We start from the raw sequence: 23,819 nt of genomic DNA, 5'->3' as shown, positions 1-23,819 counted from the left end.
AAATCAAAGAATATGTAAGATGAATGAATGAAGAACACTTTGGTTCTTATATAAAAGAACAAGGTTAATATCCAAAACTGTGCAAACTATAGAGGGATTAAACTTATGAGTCACACTATGAAATTGTAGGAAAAAGGTAATTGAACATAGACTACGGAAAGAAACTGAGATTGGAAAAAATAAATTTAATTTTATGCCTAAGAAATTTTACAATAGAAACTATATAAAAATGGAAACTTATATATGATTTTTATTGACTTAGAGAAAACATATGATCGAATAACAAAAAAAAAGTTATTAAAGACTTTAAAAAAGAAAGGGGACCATGTAACATGTTCGGCTTATACAAGATATGTATGGGGAAGTAACTACATGTGTGAGAACTTCTATTCTTATTTAATCTAGTTCTAGATGTGCTCACAAGTAACATCCAAAGGGAAAGTAACTACATGTGTGAGAACTTCTATTCTTATTTAATCTAGTTCTCGATGTGCTCACAAGTGACATCCAAAAAATTATCCCTATGAGCATGCTCTTTGTAGAGGATATAGTGTTGGTTGAGAATTTAAAAGAAGAAGTTAATGTTAAACTTGAGTTATGGAAGAAGACTTTAAAATATAAGAATTTTTGTTTGTGTAGAAGTAAGACACAGTATATCAATTGTAAGTTTAGCAAAAATAAAATTAAAATTAAAATTAAAATTGAAAATGGTATTAAATTACAATTTTTAAGATTCAAGTACTTGAGATTGATTATATAGAATGATAAGGTGAATTAATGAAGATGTTACTCAGAATACAAGTTGGGTAATTAAAATGGAAGAAGACATTAAGAGTTATTTGTGATCGTAAAATACTTATTAAGCTAAAAAAAAAAAATTTGCTATAGTGTAATACAACCGACTATCATATATGATAGTGAATATTGGACCTTAAAAGAACAACACAAAAAGAAGAGTGGTAGAAATAAGAATGTTAAAGTGGATGAATGGTCGAACGAGAAAGGATAAGATGAGAAATGATAGTATAGGAAGAATATTAAAGTAACACCTATAATAGAAAAGATGACTGAAAATTGTCTAAAGTGGTTTGGTCACATGCAGAAAAGACCTTTGAAGACAGCAAAAAAAGGAGCGGATTGCATGACTTTTAGTCTGATAAAAAAGGGTCAAGAGAAACCCAATAGAATCTTAGACGAAGTTATTAAAAGAAACATTTTAATTAACCAGATTTCTAAAAATTTAGTTTTTGACTGAGTTCAATGGTGTTGTGTAATTCATGTAGCCGACTTAGTGCAATAAGGCTTAGTTGTCGTTATTGGAATCATGAACTAGTCACACTAGAACTTCTACTTCTGCTCATGAAGCAGACAACTGAACTCATACCTAGGACAAAAGAATTATCCCATCCAGCTTGACAATGAAGATTGATGACATAGTTTAGGTTAGATGTTATTTAACTTGTCAAATTTGTAGTATCTTTAACACAACCTAATGAGTTAAATTTAAAAAATATGAGTACCTGATTAGGGCATGGTCGTCAATTGATCCACACCAATACCTTCTCAACATCAATGTTAGAAAAGTAATTTTGCCAACCACAATTATTGTAAATTGGAAAACAGAAATAATGCATCTATGTGCAACAAGAGAAAGAGTGAAAGTGATGCATCCAGGGCTGCAACTATCTAGAATTTGATTTGTGCATCCAAGAATACAACATACCTGAACTATTTATAGCTCCAGATAAAGTCTTGGTCTCTCATGATTACTACCTCAAATGACTTCACAGATCCTTGTTAATCTAATTTTCTAATCTAGCAACAGTTCTGTGACATTTCACAGCTTGAGGCAATACTGCAGGGTACATGTCAAGATACTAGAGATCCTCTTGAAAAACTAGCTTGCATAAGATATGAGATAATGCTTAGTCATCACAGCTGCAACAAGACTGCAATATTGCAGGAAGAAAAAGAAGATGAGAAGCAAACAATTTGGACGATGGATGAGCGAAGCTGACTTAGAGAACTGAACAGATCCAGTAAAGCTTCCACCAGTATTGGTCACTGGACTTGTACTGGGTACAGAAATATTCTTGCAAGACCCAAAGGGTGCACCCTCCTGCAAAATAGCAGTAATTGTGTCATACAAAATAATACAGTTGGTTTTCAATTCATCAAAATGTACAGGTAGAGCCTTTGCCAAGGCCCAAGATAGAAATTCATCCACATCAAATGTTCTTCCATTTCATACAAATACAATATGCAACTAAACACCAAGTGATGAATATGTGTGCCTCGTGATGACTATCAGACTAAATGGATCTTAACCGAATTTTTCCCAATTATTGTGCTACACTATTTCATAAAAATAGCGACAAACATGAAGCATGCAGTTAAGAACAAATAGTGGAGAGGATAGTTGAGAAAAATAAGGGAAGTCAAGAGAGGACATGGGGATGTTATTACTAGTGTCAATGTATTTATTTTAAACTTATATTGAGTTTTATAAACCTATAATTTTATGTTTATTTAAAAAAAAATGAGTTAGATATTGTTAGAATTTCTGGGCAGAGTGAACATGGAAACTACCTCACTTTTCTCTTTATGAAATACTCCAAAATCTAAAAAGAAATTGACATGTAATCAAATTCAAGCATATCAATGTTTTTCTTTTCTACTTTCAACAAAATGAAAATTCACCTTCAATCCCAAGTGAATGAACCTTTCTTTCCATCATCCAAGTTGTGATCATTTTATCTCTCTAATTATTGTCGGTTTCAAGATAAAAAAAAAAGGACACTTGTATTTAAGAAAACAAAAAGAATTTTGATTGTGGTAACTAACTGACCAATAGTCTGATTCCACATTCATAGGACAATCTAAATCAACCTGATGTCCAATGTATATTCAGGCTTCAAAGAGTTCATCTGAAGATTTCATATATTCTATTCATGTGGACAACCTTTTGGAATAAATGACTTGAAATTTGTAGTTAGATGAAATGCCGGAAACTTTCCACAGGGTGTAAAATTATGCTCAATTAGGTTTCTACTCACCAGTTTGGGAGTAGACACAGACAGAATCACATATATGAGGAATCATCAGAAAACAAAAGCTTCACGAACAAATGGCATTAAGACAATACATATCTGAACAAAGAAGTGCAGACAAACCTGGCAGGCAGTGATTGTACTACACCCACACAATGTGTGGCCATTCATTTTATCCACAATATCAAAAACACCACCTCCATCACTTCTCTGCACGAAATTTCATTCAGAATGCTAAAGTGGAATTGCAAGGTATCTGCTGTATACAGATCAATAATTAAGTTTCATTCAACAACCTAGAAGCTAGAACAATAAGGGATACCATGTAAAAATTTACAGCAACAAAATTGGGCAGCAGATTCCCTGCAGCTTTGTAACATGTATTCACCATCTCAGCAAGAGGAGCTGAATGCTCTTTGCATGAGTCAGCTTCAACTGGATATGTTGGAAAGTAATTCATTAAGAAAAGTGATGAACTTCTAGAATTTAGTGCCTTCGATTCTTTTCTATGTGGGCAAGAACCCGGTTGAACTCCAGGATCTCCAGCTGAAAGCAAGTAAATTATATGTTCGTCGTTACAAAACATGTATAACGGAGATCCACATGCTAAAACAATATAGTGCTTACGCTCATTTTCAACCATGTGCTTCCACTCATAAGCTATTCCTTCATCAGCTTCCTTCGAAGCATCGGAAGTGAATACAACAAGCCGGTGATTTGCTTGAACCATCTCCGTTACAGTGGGCCAATCGTCACCCTTTTTCGGCATCTTGGACACAGGGAACCAATACTTGTCCAATCCAGCCCTCATGAACAGATTTGTCAACCCCTTGGGAGTGTGCACATAGTCTTCAATTATGATGGTGACAATCTCAGTTGGATTTTCCGTCAAGAACGCCTCCACTTCTTTCAAAGTATTTATCGCAGGTTGCTGAGAGCATTTCAACAGACACATTACACCACACCCCACGAAAATGAAACCAAAAAAGCACACTTTACACTTCGATTGTGAAACGAAAAATCAATCAATATAACAAAGAGGGTGAGATTACAAAGGCAGTGATGTTGAAGCATTGCCCTCGAAACGAATGACAGAGCCAGATATCATTCTGGAAGTCGTACATATCCAACATCAGTCCCCTCACTCCATTCTAAATCATCAAAAAAATAATGCATAAGCAAACATAACAAAAAAACAAGCAAAATTAAGAAGAGCAACATGCAATTGCAAAGTGCATTGATACCCTCAACTGGTTAGTGACAGTATCTTCTTGATTGTAAAACGTTAGTCTCTGAACACCAGGCAAAGGCGGTGAATCGACGATGCTGAAGGAATTGTGAGTGACTATCCACGTGTACTTGTTGAAGGGCAACCCATTCAGCTGCACAACATGGCACAAAAGGTAAAGTCACATAAAATTGGGCATTTGGAAAAGGCATCACTGAAATCAAAGGAAAGAATGATCTTACAATGGAAGTAGGAAGGGTGGGTTGGCCTCGGGTGCAGATGGGTTGCTTCAAGCCCAAAGCGGGGCAATTGCCACAGTAGAGACCCGGCCCACAATCAGTAGCAGCTGAACAAGCTTCTAGCACCTGCCAAATTCAGAACAATCCATGGATCTCTTTTCTTGAAACTTGAAAGAGAACAAAAGTGAGTGAGGGAGAGAGAGAAAGAGAACCTGGCAATTGGCGTTAGAGCACGCGGCATAAGCGCTAAAGAAGAGGGAACAGAAGAGTGGCACGATGAGGTACATGATGGAAGGTACTCTGCATTTCCGAGGGTAGTTCAGGAAATGCGAGTACATGGCAGGTTCAGTAGTGTAGTGCAGAATCTTGAACTAGAAGGATGGATGATTAGAGTTACAAGGTTCAAACAGTGAACCTTTAAAGCTAAAGAGAATTCCACTGTGCAGTGATCAAACCCAAACCTGCTTTCTAAGTGCACTTACGTTCTGCTAATTATCTTTAAGCACTGTTTGGTGTAAATTGAACCTTCAACTGTTATATTTTATTTTTGTTTTAGACTACTCCCTCCTTCCTATTTTGTATTTACTGAAACTCCAAGTACAGATCAGAAATTAGTTGAAATAATTTTTACTACTTTAACGACGCATATTTTATTTGATGAGACGTAAATAAGATATTTTTTAATTATTAATTAAAATTATTAAAAATTACTTGATTTTTATTTTTAAATTTAATATTTTTTATAAGTTTTAATGAATTTTAATTAATAATTAAAATTGTATTTAAAAAAATTTAACTCATTAGGTCACAAGAGTAAATGCTTATTGTCATTTGTTTGGCATTTTTCTATTTTTATTTAAAATACTTGTTTTCATTAATAAGAAGGATATTTTAAAGAAAAATTATATATATAAAACAAGAGAAAAAAAGAAAGAAAGCAAATATAAATAAATTTACTATTATATATTTAAAATAATTAAACAAAAATATTAAGTTGGAGATAAATTTATCTAATTAATTTTAATTTTTTATTTTCTTCAAATTTTTATTTTTTAAGTAAGCTATAGGAATTAAATTGAGGGGAGTATTTTTAAGAAAACATAATTTTTAAGTCAAAAATAAAAAAATTCTAAAAAAACAACACAATCTCATTCTCAAAAAGCTTATTATTATTATTATTATTATTATTATTATTATTATTATTATTATTATTATTATTATTATTATTATTATTATTAAATAACAAACATTTTTGCTTATGTTATTGATTTGTTATAATGATTTAGTGACTATATTGCATTTGTACTAAATTCTTTACCGGTACATATATTCATTGAAGTTGCAAAATATCGAATAAAATCAGTTAGATTGATATATAACTTTACCATAATTACCTAAGTTATATTTGAACGGACAATTTTAAAATTTTAAAAACTATAAAATGAAAAATAAGAGAAATTTAAATTGAAAGTTAAGTATAAAAAGAGTTATGAAGAATAAATATAAAAAATTGAGTTTAATAAAAAATTAATTTTTTTTTAAAATAAGTCATTTGAACCTTTTTTATTTCACATAAAAATTATTTAGTTAAAATTTTAAAATATTTTAAAAACACATTTCATTACTATCCAAATACATGCAATATAATAATTTTGTATCTTTAATCAAATATAATGTTATTGATTCTAAAATATTAAACTAGACATAAAAATTTATAAAATTTCTCCACATTTTCTTCTCTTTAGTTATCTTGAACCAAAAATTCTCTTCTTTTCATTATTAAAAAAAAAAAGCTACTGTTTTTATAACAAAAAAAACTTTTTTCTTTTCAATCTTTGTATTTTTTATTATTCAAATTAATTATAATTAAAATTTCACTTTTTTTTATTATATACTCAATTTATTATTTTACTAGTATTGTTACTTTATTCATTAAAACTAATCGCATTAATTATTGTTACTATTATCACTATTATTATTATTATTATTATCACTATAACTTTTTATTTTTAAGACTATTTTTACCTTAACTATCATATTCACAGTTGTTAATGTAATAATTTTTATGACCATTAATTGTTTTATCATCATTATTACTACCATTGTAGCTATTATTATATATTATCACAATTTTAATTATTTTTATTCTTGATCACTTTAACAACTTAGCATTATTATCGTCACTATGACCATTGTTGTCTATGATATTATTATTATCATTATGATTATTATTGTACTACTTATCACCATAGATAATCTCAACAATAAAAAAAAATTACAATCATCATTATTATTGTTATCACTATTAATATCATCATTGATGGTGTCTTTGTTATTTTTTGATTTTTAATTACTATGGTTATTGCTACTATTATTAGGCAATTCCAATAAATAAAACTAAATAATTTATATGTTTTAGATTTAAAATTTAATATTAAATTTTGAAAAGTAAAACTATAAAAATTTAAAATCAAATTCATAAAATTAAATATTTATTTAGTTATTTAAATTCTTTTAACTTAAAACTAAAAATCACCCTATACACATAAGATGATTTTTTTCAATTTTGACTAATTTATCACCTATTTGATTGGTTCTTATTCGATATTTTATTCTTTTAATTTTTCAAATTGTTTCGGATTGGTGGTTGAATTGGTTTAGAGTACGGTCAATCAAATTGGTTATTTTTAACTAATTTTTATAGAAATAATATTTACTCTTCTGAACAAAAACACCTTGAATAAATTTTAATATAATTTAAGTGTATTTAAATTGTTTTTCTTGTGCCATGAAAACCTTAATATGTGTGAAAGAAATATGAAAGAATGAAAAGAAAAAACTAAAAATATTTTTTTATTATTCAATTAAAAAAGAAAATAAAAAGGAAAAAGTATTAATATATATTTTATATTATGAGTAATCTTGGAAAGAAGTAAAAGGCAAATTTTGTTTTCTATCTCTTTCTTTTTTAGTGAAAAAAAAAAGAATAATATTTTTGCGAGTGTCGCAAGTTTTCTTTTCAAAATTTTCTTCAATAAGCTAAATTAAATGAAAATCATGTTTAGAGTTAATTTTTTCTTCATATTTTTCTTTTTTATTTTCATAAATACTAAATAAATAATTAATGACACCTAAGTTATATATAAAAGAAATTGATACTAAAATTAAAAATTAAAGGTGACAAAAGTATGAATAAAGCAAAAAAAAAATGGAGATATTAAATAAATATGTCATTTTTTATATTTTAACATTTGAAAATAGAGAAAACTAATAGATTAAATAAATTGAGTAGAATTCAACATAAAAATGAGTTTTCAATTTTTTTCATTTTGTAGGCATCAGTAAAATATGATAGATCTAGAATGAAGATTATATCGTACTTGATTTTACGATTTTAAATATGTAATTTGTAGGAGTAATTATTTAGAGGGTATCAATCTATTTCTAAAAAAAAAAAAACAATTTTAACTATCATAATCATTCAAAAGTCAATTAGAATATTATTAATTGAATTCACTATGTCCAGGAATGTCACCACTTAACAAATACAGAGATGTGGACAATGTTTCAGTATAACTTGGTTTTCCCCTCTCTTAATGAAGTGCATTTTTTTATCCTTCCAAATATAGTTTTTAAATAAATTTTTATTATCTTTTTATTTTCAACTACTTCAGAAAGAGATCAAACAAAATAAATGAAAAGAAATTACAAAATATAGTGCAAATTGTAAAAGTAATTATGAGTCAATTATATCAAACTAGCCCAGTCTAAATCAAATAAAAAATATGTTCATTCAAATAATTAAGTAAAATTAATTTTTAAAATAATAAACTTGCTTATTTTTAAGTTGGGTATAAAACTCTCTTCCTTTAACTTGATGAATTTGAGTTAAATCTGTATAAAAAAAATACTATAAAATTATATAATATTTAGTTGATAATATGTTGATGTGTGTTTTTAATATTATTATATGTTTAAAAACAATTCTATATGAATAATTTGTTATTTAAATTAAAAATTTTGGGTAAAAATTGATAATTTTTTTATTTATTTTGATAATTATTAAATTTGAGTATCATATTTTTTTTATTTTAAATATAGATTGATTACTCAAATCAAACCCAATTTTCATAATTGAGTCAAGTTATTATCAAAAATGAGAAAAGTTTTTAACTTAATCTATCTCATAAATGAATTACAATGTTATACTCCAGGGATAAGTTTGATTAAAAATGTAAGTTATTGATTTTTTATGAACTTTCAATTAAAAGAAAAACAAGTAAATAAAAATGTAGAGTAACTTCTAGGATGTATATAATAATTTTATTTTAGAATTTATAGTATTAAAAAAAGTTTCTTAAATTATAAAAACAAGTAAAATAATGTATAATATTGGGTTTCGTATAATAATTAATAAATAAAATTTAAATTTTTTTAGATAATATTACTATTAATTTTTCTCAAAACCTCATTTATTAAGAAGTTCAATAACACATAAAAATTAAAAGATGTTAAAATATAAAATTATTACTACACAACACGCGTTATAAGCAAATACAATCAACTTTACATACTCAAAATTTATATATAAATATTATATAAATGTTGTATAAGCTTGCATGCTCAAAATGTTATAATTTTTTTTTTAAACTATACAAAATTTCAAATAAAACTTAAAAACTATTATGTCATATTATCAAATAGAGATAGAAAATTTTAAAAATACCTTGATCCATTAATGTTGATCAAAGGTTTAGTATTTTGGTGTAATGATCTTTTTCAGTTAAAATTACCAAATTCTTTAATAAGACAAGATATTTCTTATTTTGGTATATTGGGGACCATGACTAATCTTGTGATTTTAAATTTATTAGGATTCTCATCAACCCCAAACAGGTCAAATCTAGTCTCCACTTATCGAGTTCATATTAATTGTTTTAAATCAGTAGTCTAAAGGCTCACTAAAATTAGATCACTTTTATTGAGTCTAACAAAATATAAATAGCTAATATAAATACTATAAATAATATATATTGCCTATATTAATTATTAGAAATAAAATTTATAACAATCTTCCACTTGAGCTTCATATTCATTTAAACATTTATATCACAAAATTTTTACGCGCGCAACTGTATGCTATTCACTTTTAGACTCCTCTTAAACAATCTAGTCCATTTGATACAACAATAGGGAACCACTGCAGCTTTTATCATAACCCGATGTAACTAAACCATAATGATCACCACAATTGTATGTACTCAATGACATAGATTAAATATGGATAAGTGACATGAAAATTACAAGCAATGTGATCTTAGTTATGTCTATTTCCAACTGGTCCAAACTTTAGTCTTTATAGAGATCAATCCAAAATGCAATATAATTATTGCAAAAAAATAAGCAAAAGCATAATGATAAACACCAACTTTATTCTTTAGAAGATGCGAAGAAAAAATATAACATATAGTATAAATGAGATTTCCACTTAAACTAAGGCATTATTAGGAATTACACCCATATGGGTAATATGCTCATAAAAATAGGCACTAAACCCTTAGTAAGAGATCAACTAGCATAAAGTTAGTTCCTATATGTTTTATTGAAATTTGCTTATTTTGAACTCTCTCCTTAACAACTAGATACTTGATATCAATGAATTTTGATTTAGTTGTACTGCTATTGTTATTTCAATAAAGAAATGATGAGTTATTGTCACAATAGATTTTTAATGGTCTTTCAATGTCATCAATCACACGTAAATTAGTAACAAAATTTCATAGCCATATCCTATGGTTGGACACCTCAAAACAAGTAATGAACTATATGCGGTCATGGTTGAAGAAGTTATAATAGTTTGTTTAACAAACTTCTAAGAGATAGTTCCTCTAGCCAACATAAACATGTATCTAGATGTGATGCCATTTACTGTCTTGACATCCAGCAAAATTAGAGTCAGAGTATTCAATGATCTCTAAACTGTCAAACTTCTAATAAGTGAGCATGTACTCTTTTGTTCTCTTCAAATAGCGCATTACATGCTTTATTGCCTTCCAATGCTGCATCCCAAAATTGCTTAAGTATCTGCCCAAAATTCCTATTATAAATCTTATATCAAGTCGAGTGCAAATTTAAGCATACATTGGACTTCCCACAGCTGAAGCATATGAAATCTTTTGCATCTCATTTCTTTCGAGGTGTCTCCTGGTTTACTATCTTTCATGCTGAATTTATCCTAAATTTTTTTGATATAGCTCTCTTGTGATAACCTTAGGATACCATGAAAATGATCTCTTCATATTTTAATACCTAATACAAAAGAGGCTTCACCAAGATCTTTCATTTTAAAATTCTTTATCAAAAATCTTTTGGTTTCATGCAATAAGTCTATATCATTGCTAACAAGCAGTATATCATCGACATATAATACTAAGAACATATGTTTACTTCCACTGAACTTATAATAAATAAACTCATCAACTTTATTTGCTTCAAAATCATATGAGGTAACAACTTGATGAAACTTGTAATACCATTAACGAAAAACTTGTTTGAGACCATAGATAGATTTCTTTAGTTTGCATACCATAGATTTTGAGTCACCAGACACAAAATTTTAGTTACATCATATAGGTCGTTTCTTCAATGTCACCATTTAGAAATGCAGTCTTATCATCCATCTGATGGAACTCTAAATCATAATAAGTTGTCAATGCCATTATTATTCTAAAAGAATCATTTGAAAAAATTGATGAAAGAGTTTTTTTGTAATCAATGGGTTTTTTTCGAGTGAAGCCTTTGACAACTAAATTAGCTTTATATCTCTCGATATTACCTTTTAAATCTTTCTTGATTTTAAATATCCATTTACAACCAATAAGTTTCACACCTTTAGGCACTATTATTCGTAGACAAATGTACCCGTCGAAAAGTAATAAAAGAGTTTTCAAAAAGAGTTCTTAAGTTATCGTCCTACAGAGATTATTTTCAAGTATCAAGAATACCTTGATTCAATTGTTTAAAACGCAAAGGGAGTGTGATGGATTAAAAACAAGACTTGATGTTAATAATTAATTAAAGAGAACAATAATGCAATGCATAAGAGAAATCGAATGAGATAAGTCTAAGACTTTTTTTTTACCTATTACACTTCTTTATGTTCTAATTATTTTAACTCTGGTATTGGTATCCGAATATTTGTCAACATTACTATCTTCAAAACTTTCAATGTTATGTTGGCAGAGTTTCTTGATTTTCTTCTTTCAGGGCAATTTCTTTGAATATGTTATGTCTAGTGACAATGAAAACACTTTAGAGATGGATGACTTTTAGATTTGAATCTATTCTTCCTTTTACTTTATGATCCTCATTCTGGCCTACACCCTATAATCACAAATAACCTATTTGCAGGATTATCAACACTAAATCCATATGTTAATTTTTTCTGTTCCTTCATCATCAAAGCCTCTTTGACAACTTTGATTGTAATGGAAGACCTATGTATCATATAAATTATCATAAGACGAAGGTAATGAAGTTAATAAGATCATAGTTTGATTAATATCTTCAATTGTTATTCTAGTCACTTGCACATAAGTAATAATCTAATTAAAGTCATCAATGTGTTCTTTTTGACTGGTTTTTTTTTTCTCAAAATACTCAAACATGTACAATCTCTTTCTTTGGTAGAGTTAGTTTAACAACGTTTTCACATAATATTTTTCTTCTAATGTCTTCCATAGCGAATATGCAATCTTCTCTTTATAACTTTTTGCAACACATTATCTTCTAGTGTTAATTGAATTCTACTCTGTGTTTTGATTATTAACTCTTCCTTTTCATTATAAGACAATATTTTTGATAACTTGTCAATGTCTTTGTTAGACCTTGTTGGTCTGACAATGCCTGCAGCTTCAACTTCTATAAGCTAAAATCATTTAATCCATTAAATTTCTCCACTTCAAATTTTAGTATTGACATTTTGAAGCATGTGACTCTAATACCATTTGTTAAGAAATCAAAGTTAAATACACTCCAAGTGTGTGAACAAATTAATAGATGTGAGTGGAAGCATACTCAAAATAATTGTGAAGAATGAATAAATAATTTTCTCTACTAAATAATAATGAAAATACAAAAGATTCTAGTGATATTTTTTCCTACTACAATAGTAATAGTACTAAATAGTATACCCAAAATCTTCAATGTTTAAACTCAAAATTACACCCATGAAATTTTCTCTCAAACTTTATTTTCTCCCACCATGAAACACTCAAGGAATATTTTATTTTTCTTGTTAATTTTTTAAGAAAATGCAATAGATATTTATATGTACATTCAATTTGCCACATCTTAATTTTAGGCAAGACTTCCTCTTATGACTTCAAAATTATACCACATATTAAGCCATACATAATCGTATTTATGTTATCATAAAATTAAAAATTAGATGCTTTTTACATAAAACTTAGTTATAAACCATTATCATATATTTTAAAGGAAGTGATAACATTCTTACATGTTTTACCTTCAAAATACATTTTCTTTCCAAAAATTAGCGTGTAACTTCAGAGGACATAATATCTTAGTTCATTTATAAGGTATCTTTTCACGTCACTCAAGTTTAATTTAGTAAAAATTTGGATAACATGTTGTTTTTAGCATCTTTCTAAGTCTTATTACTATAATTTTCCTCCAATCACTAATTTCATTCGACTAAACATTTTTTATACCAAAGGTGCATTCCTTACACTCTTATATGTAGTTTTAGTCATTCACCCAACAAGAATATCATGCACATCATCAAAAGCTACCAAAATAACCTTACTATTGTACATGAAAACAAGTGATGCATTCAAAGTAATATTTTAAATCAACCAACCAGCTAGCCATGAACATGCAATATCATGGAGATAAAATTGATTCAAAACATTTCCAAAATCATGATTTTAATTCTCTTACAACCACTTAGAAGGAGGTCCTAACATAGGACTCCATTCCTAGTTAAGAAAACTACCAAAACATTAAAATATATATATATCCTTTCTCTTGTACCTTATGATGTTGTGGACAAAAATGACAGGGAATGGAGAAGGGAATGAGACTCTAAGGTGCTTGTGTATCCCCTTTTAGATATTGTCAAGTGTTAGCTTATAGTTGAATCACATCAGCTCTAGGAATTAAAAATAATAGTTTATGAAAAAGTAGGATTTATATGCTAACAAAATATTTTATAGGAATAAAGTCCAAAATGTGCAATTTTTGTAGGAATCAAACTTTAGTTCCAAGTGGCTTAGTGTTCATGAAAAAATGTACCCATCAAAAAGTAATAGAGTTTTAAAATAAATTTCTAAAATATTGGCTCATAAGAATTGTTCTCAAACATCAATAATATCTTAATTTAATTGTTTGAACTAAAAGGATGCACAATGAAATGAAATGAAATAAAGAAGGATTCAGATTTAAAAGTAATTAAAAAGAAATAAAACAATGCAATCTATGACACTTTTACACTTCTCTATGTTCACTTTAGATTAATTTTTAATTTTAATTTTCTTATGATTGTCAATCACTTATACTAAATTTATTAATACTTAATGATCATGCAAGGTTAACAACCTTTTTTTTAAGCTATTACCTCTAATGATCATGTAAGGCAAAAGAAAGAGATAACATAAAAAGTCTATGAACTTGTTAATTTAATAATAATTGAAAGAGAAAAATTAAATTTGATTCACTTAATTCTTTGTCTAGTTTTATCATATAGATCTATTAATTATATGTGATACAATTTTTTACAATATAATTAATTATGTTATGTTTGAGAATTGTCAATTTTGAACATACAAATATAGCATAATAAGATAAACACCGATCAAGAAAAGAAACTGAAATTATTATCGAAATAAAGATTACATAAAGTCATGCAAATGATTTATCATAGCTCTAATTAATAAATTTAGTTTGATATAATGTAATAGAAAATGAAAACAATAATAAACCAATCTATAGTCATTTAAGAAGTAAACATAAACTAAAGGAGTCTCCAATAAAAAAAAAGATTAAATGAGTTCTTAATCTCAAGACACGTTCCCAAAGCTCCAAAAATGTTAACTGGCCAAAAACCAAGGTAATCTTTTCATTGACATCTCTCTTTTATATATAGGGTTCCAAAACCCTAATATATCTTAAAATTCAATTATCTGAACAAGAAGCATAACTGTGCACACGAATATGCACAGTCGTGCATATGCTTCAAAGTATGAGCGTGTTGACTGCTAAAATATGGGCGTGTTTGTCCTATTTTCTATCAATTCATACTCATAATACTTCAATAATTCATTAGAGCTTTTAACATGCTAAACTATGATGATCAATGAAATAATCAGTATAAAACTCATTCAAATAAATATTAAGTACATAAAAATATGTTACAAAAGCATATCAAAATACATACTTATCGCTTAAACCATATCTTATGTTTCACAAAGCTATTTTCAATTATTCTTGTACTTAAGTTATGATTCAAAATATAAGTTTTCTCATCATTTTTTAAACATTAAATATTGACTCTTGTAGTGCAAGTTATAACCTTTTCTTCTTAATACATGTACAACTTCATTTTCTTGTTCTTGGTTCAATTTTTGTTTTCTTTGATCACTTTAATTTTGTCCCAATTTTGCCCCAATTGTTAGGTTTCAAAGGCAAAGTTTAGAAACCCTAATTTTCTTTTTTAATTTAAGTGTTCCTAGTCCTAGTTAAATATTTCTCTTAAAAAGCTATAAAATTCCTCATCATTAAAAGTTAAAATAGAATTTAAATTTAATAATTAGTAACCTATGCTAAGATTGATTGAAGAATTGATCTATTAGCTACACACATACAAATAATATCTCTATTTTGAGTGTTTGTGACTATGACCTTTACACACACATTTAACACTCATATTTTCTCTAAAATTTATTAAATTATTAAAAAGAACAACTAATGTTATATTAATTATATTAAAAATAAACTAGGAGAGAAATTTAAAGTTTAAATCTATATGTAATATTTTTAAAAAAAATAAGAAGAAAAATAAAATTAAATTATTAGTAGTTATAAGTTAAATGCTACCTAAATATTTAAAAAAAAAAAAAAAACTAACCTTTAGAAGTTATAATCTTCTATTTTGAATGTTTGTGACAAGACCTTTTAGCTAAAAGGTTTATTTCAATAGTTAAAAAGTTTGTTTAACAAAAATTAATTTATTTGATAAAGGAATTAAAATGTATAATTACTAGTGATTACTCTAATTAGTTTTTTTTTTAACTCCAATTTTTAGCAACTAGTTAAAAATGATTTTTTTCTATTATTTTTTAATAATTTTTCATTTTCCCTTTCGATTTTTAAAACCTTACTATTTCTACTTTTCTTTTTCACGTTCAACTTTTCTAAACCTTTTTCATCCATCAATCTTATTAAAATATAACTAAATAATTAAATGTTATTTTTTTTGCAACAAAAAGTTATCAAAATAATAATATAAATGAATTCATATTAACTTATTTTATTTAACAAAAATATTTTAAAACAAGTGTAAAATTATAATTTTATAACTATCTAAAAATATAAATTATTAAATTTTAAACTAAAAATCAATCCTTATTTGTCATTTTATATATATATTAGCTAGTTCAATAACTAATTTTATCAAATTCTTTCAATTCAATCATTTACTTTTTCAATTTTCATCTTTCAATCCTTCGACTGATTCACCTCTTTCTCTTCCATTCTTATCTCCCAATTTCTAATCTCTCTTTGAATGCAATGTATCTATCTACCAAATATTTTCCAATCCAATAACATCACACAGGTCAAAGCGGAGAATAGAAACTCATTTCCCCCCAAAAGTAACATTTTGGTTTATGTTGGGGTCGAGCATTGGCCATTACACAGAATCGTGAAAGCCCCAAAGCTTAGATCACATTGTAAATCATCCATGATTTTTGAGCTATTCAGAATAGCATTATGCAAGATGTCACTAATAATGCTTTTTACAACAATTACACGATTGAGTATGAGGTCACAAAACTTGTAATGATCATTTAAAGGGATTTCTGAGATCTCACTGTTTGAACACCATAGTAACTTGCATGTCCCTAAAAACAAGGGTGGGTGCCTTTCTTTCATAAGATGAACTTTCTGTTGTTAGTTTTCAGGCGTATATTGATGAGCTAAACACACTACAACCAATCAACTCCCTTCAACAAAAACATAGAAAAGAAATATAATTTCCTTCTTTTGGGCAAGTACTGTACTGAACAAGACTACAATCTACTAGGTATATGAGCATTTCAAGTGTTCAAATAGAGGGGCGTTTTCATGTTGGCACTTTTCTTCTTTTTCCATAATAACTTCTTCCACAAGCTTCCACTTCCCGATTTCTTAGAAGGTACAATGGCCAAAGAGTTATCAGTAGTACTATCATCCTGGTTTTTAACTCCGTTCAGAAGTAGAATTTTTTCCAGGGGTTCTATAATGCCTGGAATTATGGTGGGATTGCAGTTGTCATCACTTGCTTTGGGAACCTTGGCTTTAGTATCATCTTCGGCCAGCATCTGATCGAGTAGAGATCGATTCTTCGTTCTCACAATATTTGGTTTGGTAGGACTTGGATCCACAGTCAAAGTGGGAGTAGTGGTGTCAGTGGCAGTGGCAACGTTGGTAAGTGTATTACGTTGGGCGGCAATGACATTGTCAAAAAGGGATGCATCCTTTGGTGCAGCCATTGCTCTCAACTGCTTCCCAAGGTTGAGGATGGTTTCTTGACACTCCGCCAACTTTTCTGAAGCAACTGTTATCTCCCAGTCCTGCAGGATTGATCAACACTCCTCCACTCAATACCAACACAGGCGCAACAGAAATGAATTTGCACAGGTGTGTTATCAACTCATAATACACAGTATAAGTATTGTCAAATTCAAAGCTAATACTTACTAAATCATACACCAGGTAGGTAGTTCCTTTTTTCTTTTCTTTCCTAAATTTGTCTACTATTCCAATGGAGTTTTATTTCATTCATCTGGACCATTTATAAAGCTTTACAGAACTCTGTTTGAATAGTTTCCTAAAGAAACCGACAGTTAATCAATTTCAAATCACTACTTCATGTATGTAGTAGCAAAATATTGACATAGTGCTATGCCTGGGTTTCATTGGCTGGTCTAAGAACAAGAGCACATAGTATGCCAAGATGCACTACTTTTGTTAAATATGGAGCCGGCTGTTGCCTAATCTACAGAAAAATATATGCAGATTAACTCTAGAAATGAATTCTAGAGGCGAATATAGATTATAAGAGAACAAATCTTCTCTTTACTTACCAACATCATTCTGCACCATTTACAAATTGATTGGAAAAAAAACAGGTTGGTGTCCTCCCACTAGTCACATATCAAACAGTGTCTCATGTAGGGTATAGTAGAGGAGTTCACTTTATACTAAAAGATACAGAAATTATGAAGACCCTGTTGATAATAGCAAATGATATCAAAGATGGAAAATTTAAATAAGACTATTTCTTTCATTAGATATGCCCTGCCCGTTTTGTCTCCTTTCAAATTGGAAACTATTGATAGTGTACAAGCAAATACCAAATTTTTTCCTCATCAAAGCAGAAACACATCTTTCTCACAAGTTCATATTCTATTCTTATTCAAATTAATGGGAAGAGAAAAACACAAAGTTATGTCAAGTGCGAACACCATGGATATGCTTACACTTTCAATTATCTTTAGCCAGCAGGAAATATATCATGACACAACAATATCAACACCACTTCCAATTCGTAAGTTAAAAGGCAAGTCAACCTCATATAAATCCAAATATTATTAAGTGCTAACTTTGGTTTTAGAGGAATCATGCTTCATCTTGATTAAATATTCCAGAATGTCACATAGGAACTAGTACACTTGCTATGAATCAATGAGATAAAGAAATAGAATGAGATGAACTTACAGTACGCAGTGGCTTATCTTTCTGGTTCATATCATGGTTTGAGCACTCCTTTGACAATCTGAGAACATTCATTTGATATATAACAATCTCCAATTAGAAATGAAAAGCTAAATGTTCAAAATGCATATTGAACAGAAACAAATATGTCAGGATGATTCATACCTTTCAACCTGGAGCTGCAACTCAAGACATTTGGCCTCTAATTCTTCACAACAGCAGTTCTTATTCTCCAGTTCCGCTTCTAAAGCCAAAACCTTGTGGTGAGCCTCTTTTAATTCTGTTTCTGTATGCTGCACGTCAAGATTTGAATTCATTAGTTTCTGATTTGTTATTTGATTCTCAAGTTTTCCATTGGATTCCTTTAACGATTGTATCTCTAATCTCAAGCTATCAATGGTTTTCTCTGATTCCTGAACACGATTCATTAAGGACTGAATCCTATCAGTAGCTGATTGAAGCCTCTCTTCCACAACTTCCTTTTGAGATTCAGCACTGATCAATTTATCTATAATATTTTTAATTTCTTCTTTCTCATCAGGATATATTTCCCCAGTCTGAAGATCATGACCATCCAAAGTAGTTACTTGAGGCAAAGACGGCAACTGTTCTTTGGGAGGATGCAATTTATCTTCCTCTGCAAAATGAATTATCATCTCATTCTCACTCCGGGTCTCATCCCAATCAAATTGTTTCTTGATGGCATCCTTCATACTAGAAACATCCTGAAGTGAAAAGCAGTGATTCATAATCCAATCTAAAGCTACTGTCAGTTCTTTGGCAAAATTTTCATAATCAGCCTTGCCATTCAGTAAGTCATAACACACATGTAGAAATTGCTGTAAAACATTACTGAGTTCAGATGTTTTCCACTGGAAAACCCGGACCATGTAGCCTGTTGGCACTCCTAGATTCTTGTATGAAAGGATATCCTCATCTCTTTTGCACAATGGATCTGAACTATCACATTCCACAGTTGGCAGGCTGATTCTTTCAATAATCTCAATTATCTTGCCAATTGATTTACTTAGATCTATCTGAGATTGTGGTTTGGTTCTCTTTATTGGCGAGACATCAGCATTATTAACATCACCAGATGGATCTACCATCAAAGAATTATCTGAAGCATTCCATGAGATGGAGTGAAGACACTGGGGAGGATGAGATGCATCAATAAGACCAGAGCCTTTTTTAGGATCAAAGTCGCACAGATCAGGATTATTCACATGCCTCAAAGCTACTTTAATATCCTCAAGTGCATCATCAGGGTTTTTGTGAGTGACACAATTTTGTTCCAAGACCAATTTTACTACATCCTGAAGCCAACTGGGAATATTGTCCTTAAATATGTCAATGGAACAGGTTTTCTCATTCTCCTTTGAGAGGTCTGAAATGTGATCAGACACTGGAATGATCTCCTTACCTACTACGTGAGGGCTAGTCTCATTTGTCCCAGTCGCAAGGTAATCAGACACTGGAACAATCTCCTTACCTACTGTTTCAGGGGTAGCCTCATTTGTCCCAGTCTCTGAGAAGCCATTAATCTCATGAACCGCTTTTAAAGAAGCACGAGATATTTCAGGGGCTTTTTCAACAGAGACCACTGCTAACTTTTCCATTTCAACAAAGTCATCCATAAGATTTATGTCTGAAGCTCCAATGCTTTGACATGACAATGATTCCTTCTGTTTTCCGCTTCTGAAGTGCTCCAATTCTGAAATCAATGCAGAAGCCCAGGATTCAGTACAGCTAGCCTTGTCATCACTGCCAACATCCGACATCGATGCCAAAGGAAACTCACATGATGTGAGGTTACTTCTAGGCTGCTCCACAGTTACCTGACCCTTAGATGATGCTTCAATCTGTGACTCAAGTTGCAAAAGTTTGGAAGCTGTGCGAGAAAGCATTACTCTTGAGAATTGGAGCTCATTCATTTTCCTATTTAGGGATTCTTTTAAAGTCTTGTTTTCTTCTTCCACAGCACATAGTTGCTCCGTCAAAGTATTGATTCTTCTACTGGGAGTCTCAGGAGAACTGTCAACTGAAGACTCAATCAGTAAACTGGTTGAGTTCAATTTGTTCCTCCTCATTTCAAATGAATCCCGTCCTAACATTTCGACTTCATTTTTCATTTTTGCCAGGGCAGCTGGACCTGGTAACCTTTTCCGAACCAGAAGGCGCAGCCTCTGACATTCTGATTCTAACTTGGAAATTTTTTTAATGCTCTCTAAGTGCTGCTTGTGAGAAGCATCAGCTGTCCGACGATTAAATTCCCTCTCCTCATTTCGGATATCAAGTTCCTTTTCAAGCACACGAACCTCATACTTCAGAGAGGCATTATCTTTCTCAGTGGACTCTAATCTAATCACCAGTGCACTATGATCTGCCTCAGCTTGACTCAATTTTATTTTCAGATCTTCAATCAAATTTTCTCTTGCGAGAATTGATTTATTAAGATGAGAATTTTCACTCTCAGCTTTGATAAGCCTTTTACTCATCTCAGATAACTGCTCCTCCAAAACTATACGCTCTTTTTCAAATTCTTTTGAAGCCTTCATCACAGCATCATGAATCCTTTGCCCTTGTTCTTCTCGAACAAATCGTAACTGCTGCATACATTCCTTGAGAGCTCCATCCAAATGGGCCACTCTTTCTTCATAAACTTTTCGCTGCTGTAAAGCTTCATCCAGATCTTGTTTCATAGACAACACTTCAGCTTCTGCCCTTTTCAAGCCTTCAAAATCAAGAACTTATCAGAGATTGGTTAAGTTACTCTAAAATTACTTTACTAATAAGTGGTAATTTACATGTTTTAATGTCCCAAGTTACAAGGGGAGGGGAAAGGATAAATCAACACAGAAAGAAATGCATGAATGTTACCTGTCACTGCTTCTTGCGCAACCTTTGTCTGTTTCTTTACTAGCTCATCTTTAGCTGTACAGTCAGAAACTGACAAAGTAAGCTTATCATTTAATCTTCTCAAGTCTTTCTCCAATTCTTCTTTATCAGCTGCAAGTGCCTGTACCTAAAATAGAGAATGTAAAACAAGACAAAATACCAGTTATTTTTATCAATTAATAAAGCAAAACAAAATTTCAAATAGTTCTGGAAATCTGGTGCATAGATAAAACCAGAATTACATGGTCCACATTAAAATCATAATAATTCAGAACAAAAGGCCCAGGAAAATAAATTTGTAAGTGACCACTCTTATAAATAATAAGAAATAAAATGATATTATTTAAGTACAAAATTAATACTCTTCATTACCAAAACAAATTAATACTCTTGAATAGGAGTAAGGTAAATGAGGAAAAGTAAGGTTACAAGCAGCCAGCTTAATCAAGGCATATTCCATGATAACTGTGACATTAGAAATTATTTAGTGATCAGAATTCGATAATTGATGCTAAAAACAATTATACTACCTCTTCATTTTCTTTTGAAGGGAGATTGATATTGTCAGTTGCTACAATTGTCTTTTCTGATGATTTTTTCCTCCAAAGCCACGTTTTTTGATCCATGATTCTAAGAAGGCTTATAACAGAGAAGAACCTGCATGGAGTCAAGGCCAGTTGAAGGGGAGCGTGGTACTGTAAATCTAACTCAAAGGACAAGTTCATCATAAAACTGAACCAACATAACAAAAATGATATCATTTCGCACATGCACTGCTCAAATAACCCGAAATTCTTAACATTACTGTTATTTTCAATAGCAGTATGATTTCATTGAGAGACACTACATATCAGGAATAGCCCCTCAAGAAAATAAACTAGCCATGTGAATATATTGTTACATTATAATTGCAGATGATACAACAATGATCACAAGGAAACTACTATTAGCCTAAAAAAAAAATGACCCTGTTATGTACTCACGCTGTTCAACCAGAAACTTACCATCACAAAATACAAATTCTTACATTCCAAAATAAATAAAGAAAGAAATCTCAATTTTCTATTTATTAAAACATGACAAAACATAAACCTGCGTTTCAGCCGACAAATAATTCGCATGCAACTGAAAATAACGAGAAAAATGCTTTATTTCCCCCTTTTCCCATTTAAATTTAAACGGATAAAAACAGTCAACAGAGGCTATGCAAAGTCATTTTGTGGGAACTAATAATAATAATTATTATTATAATGTCTAAGAAAGGTCAAGGGTGTGTATATGGTTTCTCACCTCTATGAATGGAGTTTGAAGTGGTGGTTGTGCATGGATCATTGGAGAGGTCAAAAGGACAATAAGTAAGGTGAAATGCTGTGTTGAAAAAATTTGAGTTGAGCAAAGAAGAAAAGTTTGGAGCATAGAAGGGTGAATGAAGAAATGTGGAAATAAGAAGGAAGTGAGAGGTGAGGTTAAAGGTTCAGACATCAAGTGTTAACATGGATGTGCATATGATGTTTGATCTTTCACCCGCGGAGAGTGTTGGAAGGGAATGAGTGAGACTGTGTGAGGCCATCCCAACAACCACAACCAGCTCAGCTTTCTTTGTAGAGTGAGAGAGTGTGTTTGGTGAGCGAGAAAAATAAAGTAAAAAGATGGGAAAGTGAAGTGTAGGAGTCAAGAGAAAATGACAGAGTAAGATATGTGCTTGAGAACTCGAAAAATAAGAGAGAGAAAAAGGGAAGAGAGAGAAAAGTGTCGGCTTGGTGCTTTTATTGGATCTGCATAACACGGGAATTGAGGACGGGGTGAGTTTTTTAGAAGGAAAGAAATACGAGAAATTGCAGATACACGTGTTGTAAGAGGATCTTGTCCTGTAACTAATTTACCAGACACAAATAAATAGCATCAATAATTTTAATGATTAAATTTATATTTTAAATAATTCTCGTATTCAGAAAATATTAAACGTAATTTTGTAATGCTTTTATTTATTAATCATTAGTTATATTGAACATATTTGAGGAGAAAAAAAAATTAAATTAAAATTCTATTAACTTCACTTCTTATTTTTCAAAATTTAAGTATAAAAATAATTTTTACTAAAAAAATATATTTATACATTAAAATTATAAAATATAATAAAATTTTGTAATAAATTTTTTTATTAATTACATATACTTAGCTCTAAAGTCTAAAGTTAATATTTTAAAAAAAATGTATAGCAATATCTGTAATATATTCAAGGTTTATTATGCTTTTCACGTTATATAACTTTTTATGTTAACATGTAAGAGAAAAAAGATATAATTTCTTCCCAAAGTATAAAGTGTCGTTGAATAATTTTTTTTTATGAATTAAGTTGCTAAATTAAAAAAAAATTACTATGATACTTTCATCTTTAAACAATTAGTA

At 29.8% G+C, this 23,819-nt stretch overlaps 2 protein-coding genes across 5 annotated transcripts; both read right to left on the bottom strand.

Annotated features, from left to right (window-relative positions):
- Nucleotides 1-1,658: 1,658 nt before the first annotated feature.
- LOC113858871 (PI-PLC X domain-containing protein At5g67130-like) lies at nt 1,659-4,959 on the bottom strand. Of its 3 annotated transcripts, none has more exons than XM_027491658.1 (8): nt 4,730-4,959; nt 4,521-4,643; nt 4,295-4,432; nt 4,103-4,201; nt 3,678-3,981; nt 3,388-3,596; nt 3,174-3,260; nt 1,659-2,119 (listed from the first exon to the last, which is right to left on the bottom strand). In XM_027491658.1, the coding sequence occupies exons 1-8, from the start codon at nt 4,853-4,855 to the stop codon at nt 1,898-1,900; spliced, it is 1,308 nt and encodes a 435-aa protein (XP_027347459.1). In that variant the 5' UTR covers nt 4,856-4,959; the 3' UTR covers nt 1,659-1,897. The 3 variants fall into 3 exon arrangements, with proteins under 3 accessions (XP_027347459.1, XP_027347457.1, XP_027347458.1); XM_027491656.1 differs by having other exon boundaries at nt 1,801-2,119; nt 3,373-3,596; XM_027491657.1 differs by having other exon boundaries at nt 1,801-2,116; nt 3,373-3,596.
- An 11,439-nt stretch (nt 4,960-16,398) lies between these two features.
- Nucleotides 16,399-22,929, bottom strand: LOC113858788 (filament-like plant protein 7). 2 transcript variants are annotated; one of them, XM_027491539.1, is made up of 6 exons: nt 22,701-22,929; nt 21,941-22,067; nt 21,393-21,537; nt 18,678-21,246; nt 18,516-18,573; nt 16,399-17,368 (listed from the first exon to the last, which is right to left on the bottom strand). In XM_027491539.1, exons 2-6 carry the CDS (start codon nt 22,034-22,036, stop codon nt 16,853-16,855), a joined length of 3,384 nt encoding a protein of 1,127 aa, XP_027347340.1. In that variant the 5' UTR covers nt 22,037-22,067; nt 22,701-22,929; the 3' UTR covers nt 16,399-16,852. The 2 variants fall into 2 exon arrangements, with proteins under 2 accessions (XP_027347340.1, XP_027347341.1); XM_027491540.1 differs by lacking the exon at nt 16,399-17,368 and adding an exon at nt 17,960-18,025.
- Between the last annotated feature and the right edge of the window lie 890 nt (nt 22,930-23,819).

The sequence above is a fragment of the Abrus precatorius genome, unplaced genomic scaffold (assembly GCF_003935025.1).
Source record: "Abrus precatorius isolate BTA unplaced genomic scaffold, Abrus_2018 Scaffold2, whole genome shotgun sequence".
NCBI classification, from domain to species: Eukaryota; Viridiplantae; Streptophyta; class Magnoliopsida; order Fabales; family Fabaceae; genus Abrus; species Abrus precatorius.
This window is presented reverse-complemented; position numbering and strand designations above follow the sequence as displayed.